The sequence below is a fragment of the Corvus cornix genome, chromosome 6 (genome assembly GCF_000738735.6).
Source record: "Corvus cornix cornix isolate S_Up_H32 chromosome 6, ASM73873v5, whole genome shotgun sequence".
In the NCBI taxonomy this organism is placed as follows: Eukaryota; Metazoa; Chordata; class Aves; order Passeriformes; family Corvidae; genus Corvus; species Corvus cornix.
Window position 1 is genome coordinate 601,445 of NC_046336.1, and position 14,497 is coordinate 615,941.

Genomic DNA, 14,497 nt, shown 5'->3' on the forward strand with positions numbered 1-14,497 from the left:
GCTGGCTCTGATCCCTGCATTAGGAGAAGGCTGGGGCAGCTGTGCTGGCTCCAACAGCTCCCTGACAAAGGGAATAAATGCAAACCCTCTCTCCATAAGGGAAGGGCTGGCAGGGTTTGAGCCTTAGGCTGGCACAGAGGGTGCAGGGACCTAAACCGGGTGATGGGGGAGAGGGAACAGTGTCTCTCTGGGTCTTCACCAGCCCAGGGGCCTGGTACAAACCAGGCCAGCTGTGGGAAAAGGGACATTTACAGCACAGAGACCTCAGAACTTCCTTTGCTAAGTGTTTACAAGCTGAGGGTGTTGGGGTGTCCCTGTCACCCCATGGATGTTGGGGTGATGGGGAGGTCACTGCCATCAGACTGTGACTTCTATCTCTCCCATTCCTTATGGAGGTCCTACTGCTGTAATTTAACCTCTATTCAGAAAGAAAAGAGATCATAGAATCATAAATACTTTGGGTTGGAAAGAACCTTATCTCATTGCACCCCCTGCCATGGCAGGGACACCTTCCACTAGATGTTAATTGCTTTGATGAAATTGCAGGGAAAATCAGAAAATCAACAAATGAAATTAAGTTAAAATTAAATATAAAACGTCCAAACAAATGCATTCCCATATGCTTGATGCAGAAATTACTGCAGCATTAAGCTGTGAAATGTAGGTCATATCAGATAATCAAAAAAAATAATTCAACAAAAAATTAAATCCCTCCCTGGTTTACATTTGTGGGTTCATTCCTAATTCATGGATTTGTGTATCTGGAGCTGCCATATGTGTTGTTCCAGCTCCCACTCACAAATCAGATCCCTGCTTGTGCCGCTACATCCTGTTCCCTTTCTCATGCCTGGCTCAGAGCTGGAGACTGAAGTCCAGCAGTGCCCAAGGGAAATTCGGTGTCTCACAGACGCATCACAACATCTCACCAGCCCTGGGACCAGCGTGGGCCTAGAGGGAAACCAGCCCCCACCCCTGGGGTTGTGGGTTTATCTGCAAACCAAGGGGCTCCGGGGGCAGGCACAGCTGAGAAGAAGGGTGGGATTCTGCCCACACCATGGATGATGAGGCTCCCACCGCTCCAAGGGGAGCACAGTAACCTGCAAGTCAGGATGGGATTGTACAAGCCTCACCCAGAAAAACTCAAGAAAACAACAAAATGGATTCGGGTGGATCAACCACTTCCACCATTTCGTGGTTTCCAACCAACTTTATTCCAAGCAAGGAGTAGACAGGAATGGAAAGCCATTCCTGGAGGTACATGCATGGCTCTATGGCCAGAGGTTCACTCTATGTACACACCTTTAAATATAATAACTGGGCTATAATAATCTCTATAAAAAAGTGTGTCGCACGCACCTGGCCTCCAAACGAGCCCTGGTATTGGGTATTGGACTCACACTCAGTTCTTGAAAAACTGTATAAATAATCTTTAAAAAACAAGGCTGACACTGGCCCAGGGCATGGCCAGGTCCTGGAGAACCAGCACCACTCTGCCCCGGGACACGGGGCTGCACCCACCCCTGAGCTGTGACCACCGAGGGACAGACGCGGTGACGGTGGCTCCGGGAGCACGGCCAGGGCAGAGGCCACTGACTGGAAACCATGGAAGTGCTCACGGGCTGGAAGTCCTTTGATGTGAGTGGGCAGTGGGTGCTGCTGGAAAAGAGCGTGATCCAGCCCGGATGTGCCTTCATTCCCGCCCCGGCCCCCAGCCGGCCCGGCTGACCCCGCAGCCCTGGGTACGTCGCGGTGCCGCATGCACAGGGAAGGGCTTTCCAAGCAGCTAGCGGAGGAACACTGACAGAGAATCCAAGCTGGGAGCGCTACCTCAGGGATCACTCTACTTTCTACCTACGAGGGAAGGGCTGGCGCAGCTGACAAGCGCTCGCTCGCTTGTCCTCCTGCGCGGAGAGCGGCCCGCTGGCCCCTTCCCGGCAGGGACAGCTCAGGACAGCGTCAGGACAGCGAGGTGATGTTGGACCTCCCGCCCGGCGGGGCCATGATCTTCTGCGCCGTGCGCCGGGCAATGTGGTCATCTGCCTGTGATCCTGGGGGAGAGCAGAGAGCGGGGCAGTCCCACTGCTTTAAACGCTCCAACCATAAAAGAATTCCTCAGGAGGAAATACTAATAATTTCATTATATGTCATTTTGGACACTCTACTAGCATAGCCCAGTTTGGAATGGCTGTATTTGCATGAACTTCTTCATTTTTCATTGCTTCTTTCTGGAAAATGTTATAAATGGCTTTCCTATAAATAAATTTTGTGTATAATAAAATGTGGGGCCTTGTGACATTTATCAAACAATATGGGACCCATCTGATCCAACCAGCTAAAAAGCCACTATGGAAGTCATTTTAGGGCACAGCATTGGCTTTCCAAGCTCCTGACAGCTGCTGGGCAGGTTTCTGCAGAATGAATGCTGCTGAATCACTGCCTGCTCTGGCTCCTGGAAACAGAGCCCCCGACAGGCTTTGTGCACTGACAGAAACACTGTAGAACATTCTAGAGCTTTCTGTGCTGCGCTTGGTCCTTTGGCTGCGGCCACAGGACAAACTGCTTTATTACTGAGCAAAAACGAAGTTTCTGCTGCTCAGCCTTGCCTGGACACTCATCCCGCCCCGACCCGCCCCCGTTGTGGGCCCACGTACCGGACAGGCTGAAGCCCGACTGGTGCAGGTTGCGCACGGGTGGGGCCGCGGCTTTGCCGGCGCCGGGCACGATTCGCGGTGCCGCGCTGGGCGCCACGGCCTTGACGCTCGCTGGCACCTCATGGACCGGCCCGTCGTACATCCCCCGGGGCACGCCGTGCACCTCGGCCAGCTGCGGGGAGCAGAGGGTCAGTGTGCGGGACGGGCGACAGGGCGAGGGGGAATGGCCTCCGGCTGGGCCAGGGGAGATTCGGGCTGGATACGGGGAACATTTCTTCATAGAAAGGGCTGCCCAGGCCTGGCACAGCTGCCCAGGGCAGGGGTGAGTCCCCATCCCTGGAGGGATCTCAAAGCCCTGTGGATGTGGCACTTCGGGATGTGGGGCAGTGGTGGCCTTGGCAGTGCTGGGAATGGTTGGAATCGATGGTCTTAAAAGGACTTTCAACCTGGCCTTGGACACCACCAGGGATGGGGCATCTGCAGCTTCTCTGGGTTCCATCCCCCCCTGCAGGGAGCTGGCACATCCTCATCCTGCCCTCCAGGCACCCCAGGCACCCTGAGGCACACCAGAGTCGTGGCTCCTGCCTCTGCAGTTAACTTGGGTTACTGATTCCTGCTGTGCCTTTGTGTAGGATGCAGAGTTACAGTGTCTGCAATAGCACAGGGAAAAGGGAAGGAGGACAGAGCTGTTAAGAAGCTCTTTACATATTTGCATGTCTTTGTGTCTCTTTAAAAAGCTATGCCAGCACACAGGAGGATTTATCTTGCTGTATTTCCAGTACCTATGGGACATCCACCCCTCACCCTCCAAGGGCTGCAGAGCAGGCACTGGGAATACAGCAACAGAAACTTCTCCAGCACAGCTAGGAGAGGAATTCCTCCCTCTACTTCAATACAAACCAAAAAAACCTTTTGCTAAAAGTCATATTTTTGCTTTGTAACATTGTAATGGGCTAATAAAACTGTCATTATTAGCTCTAATACTAAGAATTCTTGATTGAGGTGCCAGGCAGTTCCATGACAACACACAGAAAGAAATAGCATTAATAATATTCCTGCTGCTGTTGCAGGTTTGCCATCCCAGCAGCCCCAATTCACTAAAGCAGAGACATTGTGATCAAAACACAGGATTATGGCAAATAAAACTCTCCTTACCCTGTTTCTTGCCTTTATCCTTTTATAAACAAAGTCAGGGAACGTCTTCCTAGGAATGAAGCGACCTGAGCCCTGGGTGACACACAGATTTCCATCTTCAAGGACAACTCTTCCCTGACTTATGACCACGGTTGGGACCCCGTGGCACTCGGTGCCTTCAAATATATTGTACTCCACGTTCTGGAAAAAGCAAACCCTGTTATTCAGAGCCTGTAGGGTTTAAAAGAAGGCCAACAATGCCCCCCATTTTTGTACACTGCTCCTCATGCACCATATGTCAGAACTAACTAACCCCTCATATTTCAAATAACAAGATTCCAGTGGGAAGCAAACTGGAGTGGAGAAAATAAACCCTAAACCCCATCATATTAAACGACAGCAATAATTTTATACTTATTAAATTGTATTTATATTATTATATTATTTATATACTCTTTATAGAATATTTAAATTATATACTATATTAATACCATTATATATTAAATTATAGAAATAGTTTAATACAAATTAAACTATAACTAATACACATTACAGTTTAGCAGTAGTTCAATACTTAAGTGCAGCACTTACATTTTTCTAGTCCACAGCAAATACATTGACCTTAAGATTTCCATACCAGATGCTGACTGTTTTGGGGTGGTCACTCAGTACCAATCCCACCCTTTACAGCAACAAAAGGGTATTTTCCTTGTATTTTTAAAAGCAAATGCAAGGTCACTTAACCTACACAGAGAACTCCTCCCCGGCTGAATGATTTGATCTTGATAAGGACATGCATTGCTTTCCAGATCTCTTCTGACTCTAAAACCAGCTCCAGAAAATGATTTTTAAAATATTTTACCAAATTGTGGGTTTTTGCTGAGATGATTTTCATAGCCTTGGGGTTCCACACCACCAGGTCTGCGTCGGCGCCCACAGCCACGCGCCCCTTCCTGGGGTAGCAGTTGAAGATCTTGGCAGCGTTGGTGCTGGTCACCGCTACGAAATCGTTCTCATCCATCTTCCCGGGGACCTGGGGCGGAGAGGGGAGGGAGCATCACAGATGGACACAGCTCCATAGCGGGCACGGTCCCTCCCTGTGGCCAGACCTGTGCTGTCCCACTGGCAGGAGCGGCCAGACACACCCCTGTGCCCATGTGGGGCGAGGGTCTGCACTGCCACCGGGCTGCGGTACAGGGGAAGGGGGATGGGGGCCTGAGCCTTGTCCCTGTGGGCTAAAGGATACGAGAGACAGGTTTTATTTTCCTTCGACTCCAAAGCTTCAAGTCTCTGATAAACAAGACCTTTACTGGTTGGCTCCAACTCCTGTACAGGCATCTCAGGGTCAATGAAGAGGGTTAAGCTCAGTGAAGAAAGACTGGAAGTGAACCTACGCAAGTGCTATTTATCATCTTCATTTGCTATCTTAAGAAAAAAGCTATTTCTCTTTGAACAAAGCCCACCTAAGAGAGGTTTCAGTGTGGCTTGGCTCCCAAGCTCCTGCAGTCAGCACAGGGACATCTGCTTTGTGGGATGCAGGGTAGAGCCCCCCAGGGATGCTGCCAACAGGGAAGTGTGCACTGGGGTGCCAGGACACAGACTGACCCCACCCTCAGATCAGAGCCCTGCTGCCTGGCAGACACTGAGGTGACACAGAGACTTGTCCCACTGGTGGGGCCGGGGGTGAGCAGCCAGTGGGAAGTATGGCCACGGCCACGTCCTACGAGAGAGACACCCTCTCCCCATCCTCCTCCCAGGCCTCTGGTGAGCACGAGGGGATGGGAACACCTCATCACCCTCAGGAAAAAGTGCTGGAGAGACTCCCTGGTGACTGTGAGCGAGAGAGGAGGGTGGTCCCTACAAAGCAGCCTTTGAAGACACTGGGAAAGCATTTGTGTGTCTCAGTCTCTTGTTAGCAGCTCTCTGAAGCTGCAGCAGTGTCTAGACAGTGTCACCTCTCTGGCTTGTCTGAATTAAGGAGGCTGTGACAGCCTCGAGCACAGGCACAGCTCACGTGTGCTCCCATCCAGCTCCCCCACTGCAGCACCTACCACACACTTCTCCCAGACCATGGACATCCGCTCCTCGATGCCGTTGGTGCCCTCGGGGATGAGGGTGAAGTTGTCCTTGCCCACGGCCTTCTGCGCGGTGGTGAAGGTGCAGTGGGCGCTGCCGGTGACCTGCAGGTCCCCGCTGGGGAAGGACAGGGCAGGGGTCAGGGAGGGGGGCACCGACGGCACCCCCAGGCCAGCAAAGCCCCCCTTGCTGGGCAGACCATGGGGGGCACCGACGGCTCGCGGGCGTAGGGCCCCACAGGCCACGTTGGTGCTGTAAATGGCACCCGGGTGGGTGTGGGCGGGATGCAGACAGCGCAGGTGTGCTCAGGTGCCTGTGTGACACGGGACCCACCTGGACAGCAGAGTGCTGAGGTGATCCGGCGTGCTGGGGTCGGGGCTGATGGGGGGCGACGTGACGAAGGCGGCGGCTTTGGCCCAGTTCTTGCTCCAGTAGTGGGAGCCGTCGGTGCCCAGGCTGGCGGTGATGGGCTCCCCGTACACCACGGTGCCTGCGGAGCGAGCCGGGAATGAGGGCGGCAGGGACAGACACGGCACCGCCGCAACCACACACGACAGTTTCACTTCGTTCAGCATTCCCAGCCCTTCAGATTCTCCTTAATCCTTTAGATTATCTCAGATGAGTGGGAGACACTGCCAAAGCAAGTTCTGGATCTGTCTGTTATCTCCTTACACCAGACACACATTCCCACAAGCCATCATGCCTTCCTTTAAACCAAACCTGTGTCTGTCTGGCAGCCCCCAGGCTGGGGGAAGCGGTGACTGTGCTCCCCCTTCCATCGTGCTCCCCACAAGACTGATCCCAGCCCTTCCCACTCCACCCCCAGCCAGAATTGGCGCTTGCTCCACATCTGTTTTTCATTCAGTTCACACATGGATCATGAGTGGATTATTTCCCGTTTCTCAGCTGTGTCTGCCGAGGTGCAGGTGTCACAGTTTCCAGCACATCCCCTCCAGTCTTCCCAGCTCCAAGCAATTAGTGCCAGCACCCCTGCCATGGAAACCAGCATGAGCCTCAGTGCCCTCAGAGTGTGGGGGAGCTCAGAAGATAAGGACTTCTCAGACCTCACCGCTAAAATGAGAATCCTGGCTGGATTGAGAGGCTCAGTTACCGTCTGCGCAGGCCAGCGTGTTACCTTTCCTCTTCGCCTGAGCCAGGACGTCTGCGGCGCCCCTGCTCATGACCTTGGTGACGTAGAGGGGGCAGTTGGCCTGCCTGGCGATGGTGATGGCGCGGAACACGGCCTCCGCCTCCACCTGCGGGCACAAGAACACGGCACAGGTGTCCCAGCCCCTCTGCACGGCGGGGCCCGGAGCTCGGCGCGAGGGCTGGCGGCGTTACCTCCTCGGGGCGGCTGAGGACATGCCCCTCCGGCCCCGTAATCCCAGCTCCAGCAGCCTCTTCTGCTCCTGGGTGGGCAAGGAGGAAGGAGAGAGCAGTCAGTGACGGGCACAGCCTGCCTGGAGCACCCTTTGCGGGGACACAGCACCCTTTGTCCAGAGTCACCCGAGGGCTGGGGACAATTCATGAACCCACCGAGCAGTGCCATGAGTCCCTGGGACCCCCCCTCACTGCGGGGCCACTTCCCAAGGACCTATCCCGTGCAGCAGAAATGCTCCTGCGTGGGAGCTGCTGTGTCCCAACAGCCCCTCTGGACCTTCCCAGCCCTCAAAAGCACGGTTCTGGAGGAGGGCACTCACACCCATCGCAGCTCATCCCCAGGCTGCCCCAGCCCTGGTGCACGACTACAGCAAGGGAGAGGTGCTCCCACCACCTGAGCCTGCTGGAGCTGCTCAGGAGCCCCTGGAGGAGGCAGGGATGGGCACAAGGATGTGAGACTGTCACTGGGGTGCAACAAGTGCCACCTCTCCCGAACATTTCTGTCCCTTTGCACTTCGCCATGTGGCACAGAGGAAAGGGAACCCCTGGTGGCAGATGCTGAGATGAACTCTGGGACGTCCAAGGTCACTCACGTGGCACCTGAATGCAGATGTCCAGCACACACCTCACCTGTCCCCTCTGTGCTGCTCTGTATCATGTAACCTCCCAGTCAGCTGGCACTAATGCAAGGATGTTATCCAACACCACGGAGCAGATCCCACAGGAGCCTTTAAAGGACCTTGCTCTTAGAGGATGCTTATTTGTCTGTATTCTTGTCACAGATCTCCTCCAAGTTTGTCCCCAGAGCTCAAGTGTCACCACACTGGCAGCTTACAGAAACACTGCTGCAGCTATGAGCTGCCTGGGGTCACGTTATTCTGCACAGCCAGCTGAGGAACAGGTTTCTAGCTAAAATCCCAGGAGGTGGGAATTAGCCTCTATCCTGTTTGTTCAAATAAACCCATTTGAAGGATTGGCTCTGGCTTTCAGTTCAGCCTTCCTCCCACACCAGACTGAACACTGGCGTGACCATGAGCTAAAGGAACTGCCAATCTAACTCCACCTTGTGCATCTGACTGAGGCTGGAGCCAAGACTGTCTTTTCTACAGGTAAAAAGGGAAAATAAGGCCCATGAGCAGAGGCTTTGACATCAAGGAAATGCTGATGGTGGAGTTAAACACTGCCAATGTCATGGATATTACTGTAAAAGCCTCAAACCTCATGCTTTTCTCAAGTACTCCAGACTCCTACACAACACAGATAATGGGATAAAGCATCACTTAAGGCAGTCAGTAATCCTTTAGGAACCCCCAAAGTGCTTTTTGGGAAGATCCATGAGGACCCTGATGATTCCACAGGACACTCTGATCCTCCTGCACGTTCCTCTGCCTGCACATGCTGCTGCACAGGGTCCCATGAGCCCCCTCCCTCCACCAGCTTCCCCTGCAGGGGCAGAGACAGGGGCAGGGATTCTCCTCCCCGAGGGCCCTGGTCACCCTTGGGGTTCAGTGGACACAAGCACGGCACCTCTTCGATGATGTCCCCGTTCTCCGCATGCACTTGGGCGATGGCCCCCAGGTCCCGGAGGATGCAGAAGATCTCGTACATCTGCCAAGACACAGCAGGTCCCCAGCGTCAGCCCCACCACCACCCACACTCAGGTGAGGCTGTGGCTTTCCCTGCATGCTGGTGTCCTACCTGGCCATCAGTGCACTGCAGCTTGTCCTTGTAAGCCATGAACACCAGGAAGGAGTTCACACCTTGAAAAAAGAAAATGACACGTGTGGCTTTGTCCATCTGAGAACTCATTGCCCTCATGTGGGCTGTGACGGTGGTTGAACCAGGGGGTTGTGCTGGTGAGGGTTAGACTGTAAGTAAAACAAAGCCAAGGGCTGATGTGAGGAATGTCCCCACAAGCACTGACCCCAAAGCATGGGAGTTGTGAAAGACAATAAACCCCTACTTTTTGGTGCATCTGAACCAAAAAAAGAAACCCCTGTGGTCCCTGTCTGGGTTTAGGTGCCCTTGGTGACTGGCTCCAAACGCACACTCAGCTGCCTCACTCCCAGGCTGGTTTTCCTCCAGTGGTGGCTTCAGTCTATGGTTTATCTTCAAATTTGGACAAGCACCTGGAGGGACAGGACACAGGGAATGGCTTCCCAGTGCCAGAGGGCAGGGCTGGATGGGATATTGGGAAGGAATTGTTCCCTGGGAGGGTGGGCAGGCCCTGGCACAGGGTGCCCAGAGCAGCTGGGGCTGCCCCTGGATCCCTGGCAGTGCCCAAGGCCAGGCTGGACATTGGGGCTGGGAGCAGCCTGGGACAGTGGAAGGTGTCCCTGCCATGGCAGGGGTGGAATGGGATGAGGTCCTTTCCAATCCAAACCAGTCTGTGATTCTGTGAATTGCTGCTGTATTTTATATAGATAGAGGCAATAAGCAATACCAAACCCTGATCAAATTACAACTGTATTTCATATGTGTTCCAAGGAATAGCTCCATTACTTCAGCCACTCTGCATTTTAATAGGAAATTCACTGCAAATTTCTATGGTAATTGGCCAATTAAACCCTTGCTTGCAAGACTACAGATTACACTGAAGACACTTAGCTCTGCATTAGCATATCTGAAGGAAAACGTAGTTCCAAACATGGCAATAGGTATTAATGAATGCATGAATCCCTGCCGCTGGTCTACTTTCCTGCTTTCCAGCCAGCCACATCCTGCGGATACCTCGGGATGCACAGGAATTACAGGCACAACGGAATCTCTATGGAATGCTTAAAGCTGAGTTTTCTTCCATAAGCCCTGTCTTGGAGGTCTTTATTTAAATGTTTTTTTGTATACCCGGCAGCTCATGTCAGGGTGGCCAACCCTACTCCTTTAATTTCCAAAATCCCCTTCCATGACCAGGCTGCCAGTTGCCCAAAGGTGAGGGCACAGACCCCGATGTTATGGCAGGAAGCCGGTGCCAGTGTCCCCATCCACAGCTCTCTCCAGCTCACAGGAAGGAGCGCGGTCCCTCTGCAGCGCGGGGTGCCGGGGGGCAGCGGCGCCGTCCCCGCTCCTCCGGGGCCCCGCAGTGACCCCGACCCCGGTGGGGCTCCCTCTGCCCTTACCCTTGTCCTTGACCAGGGCCTCCAGCTCCTCCCTCAGGCTCTCGTGCCAGCGCGGGACGTCCACGCTCAGGCCGTAGTCGCAGCAGGCCTGGCCGTCGGCACGGCCACGCCACTGCTCGTAGGCGGCCAGGAGGCCGCTCCCCCGCGTCTGGGCACACGTGGTCAACTGCGGAGACACCGCGCGGCGTTAGGGACGGGCGGGACACTGCCGGGCACCGCGGGCACCGAGCCCCTGCCAGAGACCCGCTGCTGTGGGAGCGGACAGCGCGGTGCCGGCTCATCTTGTAGCGCTGCTTAGAGACAGTGGACAAGGAATGTCCCAGACAGAGTGATACAAATGGAACAAGCAAACCCCAAGTTATGGCTTCTTCATCTTGTTTTCAGCCAGCACAGCACTGTGAGTGGCTGGTGACAAACCTCACACTTCTGCTCTGGGGCATTTCCCATGGGCAGCACCCACTGCCCGGCACTTCCCTTGGCTCTGCTCCCATTCCCTGCACTGGCTGTGGGCTCGGCAGGGAGCTGGGCCAGCACTCTTGAGACTGGTCCTGCAGCCCCATACTACAGTGGCTCTTGGAAATGGAATAGGAACAAAACAGGGCAAAATTATTTTACATTAACACAAAAATTGAGCCTGTGCTTAAAGCCAAGAAACTTGACATACCCCCATAGTTGTAAAGCTGTTAAAAACAAAAGGTGTTTAAAGTGTTCTTCTGTTTTGCTCTCTGATGAGGTGAGGCAGGAGTAGACACATATTTTTAATATACACCTGTATTTTTAATATCAGTGTGCAGCAAGGGAAGGAGGTTCTGCATGGTACACAACACCTCCAGTTAGCCTTGTGATGCTTTGATTTCTCCCACAGAAATTGACATTTCTGTGCTATGAAGGTAAATAAATATCCCTGCAGTGACTCAAGGCCTGGTGTATTATGCTAGAAAACTTAAAGCCTGTTGGAATGTGCTCCCTCTTACTGATCATGGTGGTGCCTCCTGCCAGCGCTGCCTTGGTGCCTTGGAAGAAGCCGTCGGCCGAGCTCATGCCCATGACGGGCGCCTGCAGCCGCGTGTGGACGTCGATGCCCCCCGGCATCACCAGCTGCCCGTAGGCATCGATGCTCCTCGTGCCACCGGGAACTATCAGGTTTTCTCCGATTTGTCTGGAAAGGAAATCAAGATCTCCTCTTAACTGGCAACAACTTTGAAGTGAGGATGCCCAAGCAACCTCTGTTGCTCCTCCCCAGGCTGCCAGTGCTTTGCAAGTCTTTCCAGCTGCAGAACTACACCAGTGTAGCTCTTTCTTGACACTACTCTAAAATGCTGCCTTTGTTTTTCAAAAAGATTGCCAAGAAAAAAATGATGGGAAGGAACCTTGTTCAAATGCCAAGGCACTGTATCATTCTAAGAAATTACATTATCAAATATAAATTCTTAACTTACTTTATTAAACCATCCTCCACATAAACGTCTGCATAAAATGACTGATCATCGTTGACAATTTTTCCTCCTTTGATTAGAAGCTGGTCACTCTAATGGGAAAAAACCACAGTTTTTAAAATATTCTTTTGTTTAGATTTCACTTGACTCATTCCGAGCTTTATTTAAATCTAGGATTAATATTTTCCCTCCAATCCCTCAAGTTCAGTGACTATCCAGACTATTCTACAACTACATTTGCAAGAGGAACATTATGAAATTGTCACTTGGAGGAGCACAGGTCTCTGAAGGGTGGCAGGAGCCAGGGGTGCATCGCTGAGCCTGGCAGCCCTGGGTACCCCCAGCTCCAAGGGCTGAGCTGTGTTCCTGCCTCCTCCCTTGGCTCCGGCTAGCTACGAGACTGCTCAGTGCATCTCTCAGTGCATCTCATTAACCTGGTAATTTATTGCCATTCATTATCTGCGAGGCAGAGGCAGATAAAGCCTCGAGGACTTGCCTCACTGCAAAGCCAGACACTGGCACAGTTTTCAGATTTGCAGAATCTTTACCCAGAATCTTTAAGTAGAAAATTTAAGAAGCAGCAGCACTGATGTCTATGTGGAGCTGCAGCCTAATTTCAGAGGATTCCTGTCCTGCTCTCTGGTATTGCTTGAAAAATTATTTCCAGTGCTGAAGTGGGCAGCACAAAGAGCACGGCCTGGGCACAAAACCAGCGGAAGGACGCCTGAGCACGTGGCAGCACAGCCTGGAGATGCTGCACCACAAAGCGCCGGGTCCTGAGGCAGAACTGCCTAGAAACATTTTGGGGCTTGTTTAAAAGAGCATCGTTGGCATATAAAAGGAAAATTAAAGAACCGCATTCCTTTTTTTTTTTTTTTTAAACTGTCAAGGATTTATCGTGTCTTTATTGTTTTCCCTTGTCCCATAACATCAATCAAAGGAAGCCTCACTGTTGCTGCCCCACGGGAGAGCCTGACGGCCCCTCCCCTTGTGGGGCCCATCTTCAGCCCATCCCCATCCTTATCGCATCCTCATCCTCACTCCGTCCTCACCCTCACCCTCACCCTCACCCCATCCCCAGCCCAGCTCCAGCCCCCTACACCCAGGGTCCGCTTCCGCAGCCCAGTAACGCGGCTGGTCGCAGGCTCCCGCACCCACCGGGATTTTCCCAAGGGAGTTCTGCCACGAGCCAGCAAAAGGAGAAAAACCAAAACACAAGGCATCGCAATCGAGGGATTTGTCCCGACTCCTGCTGGGAAGCGCTGGCGCCGGAAGGAGGGAATCCCCTCCCACGCAGCCCGGCCGGGGAGCTCCGGAGCAGGGGCGGCAGCGCCGGGGCCGCGGGAGCCGCGGGGGACCGGGGAGTGCGGGCGGGGACCCCCGGGCTGAGGCGGGGGAGCAGAACACGGCTGCGAGACGCTCTCCCACTCCCAAGCCCACCCCAGGATAAAAGCGTTCCCGAAGCGCATCTCCCGCCCGGCGGCGCAGGGAACCGGGGGCACGGCGGGGCAGGGAACCGGGGGCACGGCGGGGCAGCCCCGCGGCCGCGGTGCGGGGCGCGCCCGCCTTTGTCCCCCCGGGGCGGGCCCCGGGACAAAGCGCTGGGACCGCCGGGCTCCGGCCGGGCCGCGCAACAAAGGAGAGGAGCGGGGAGGCTGCGCGGCGGGGACAGGGCAGGGGTTCGGCACCGCCGGGCACCGGCACCGCCGGGCGACCGCCCCGGGGGCGGGCAGGACCCCGCGGCGCTCCCCGGTGTGCGAGACCGCCCGCCCCGCTCCATCTCCGCCGGCCGGGGGGACCCCCGGCCCCCGGCGCGGCCCCAGCTCGCAGCCCCCGGGGTCCCGCAGCCCTCGCCCCGCAGGGAGCCCTCACCGTGGCGCGGGTCACGCTCTTCCTGCCCGGGTGCGACATCGCCGCCGCCTCCGCCGCGTGTGTGCGGGGCTGCCGCGCGTGCCCGCCCCCGCCGCCGCGCGTCCCCGCCTGCGTGCGCGCCGCCGCCCGCCCCCCCGCGCGCCCGGGGCCGCGGACAGAGACGATCCGGCGGGAGGCGAGCGGAGCCCGGGTGGCGGGGCTGGAGACAGTCGTGTCCCCCGAGAGAAAAGCGGCCGCTCGGCGCACGCCGACCGTGCCCTGCTCAAACCCGCTCCGCAGGGATGGTCCCAGCGCCCGCTCCCGGCGCGGGGCTCCGCGGGCCGGCGGGACGGGACGGGACGGGACGGGACGGGACGGGACGGGACGGGACGGGAGGACAGCCGGACAGATCCCCGCTCGCCCTCCCGGAGCGGTCTCGGCCGGGCCGGCTCCGAGAGGCGCCCCCGGGCCCTGTCCCGGCGCAGCCCCGTTACCTGCCGGCAGCCGTCGGGCAGCGCAGCCGGAGCGGCGGCTCTCGGGGGCGGCGCGGCCGCGGCGGGGCCGGGATCGGGGCCGGGGTCGGGATCGGGGTCGGGGCTCGGTCCCGCGGCGGGGCTTGGTCCCGGGTGGGTGCCGCGGCGGTGCCCCCCGACGGGTGTCCCTGTTCCGGAGGCAGCGAGCGAGGCGAAGTTCAGCGTCTTGTTGTCGAAGGCATCCTCCACGCTGCAGAACATCCCGCCGCGCTTCTGCCGCGGCCGCGGGCTGCCCGCTCCCAGCCCCGCAAAGCAGGCGGGCAGAGCCTCCTCCTGCCGCCCCGACATGGGCCCGGGACCCCCTGCGCTCCCCGCGCCGC

General features: G+C 55.8%; 1 protein-coding gene across 1 annotated transcript; it reads right to left on the minus strand.

Annotated features, from left to right (window-relative positions):
* Positions 1-1,157: 1,157 nt before the first annotated feature.
* DPYSL4 (dihydropyrimidinase like 4) lies at positions 1,158-14,497 on the minus strand. The gene is given in 16 exon segments (XM_039554365.1): positions 1,158-2,048; positions 2,652-2,823; positions 3,807-3,986; positions 4,648-4,818; positions 5,837-5,978; positions 6,195-6,351; positions 6,997-7,117; positions 7,203-7,249; positions 7,252-7,270; positions 8,769-8,849; positions 8,940-9,001; positions 10,358-10,499; positions 10,501-10,523; positions 11,332-11,516; positions 11,797-11,885; positions 14,139-14,497. Coding segments are annotated over 16 exon segments (2,010 nt in total). The 5' UTR covers positions 14,466-14,497; the 3' UTR covers positions 1,158-1,956.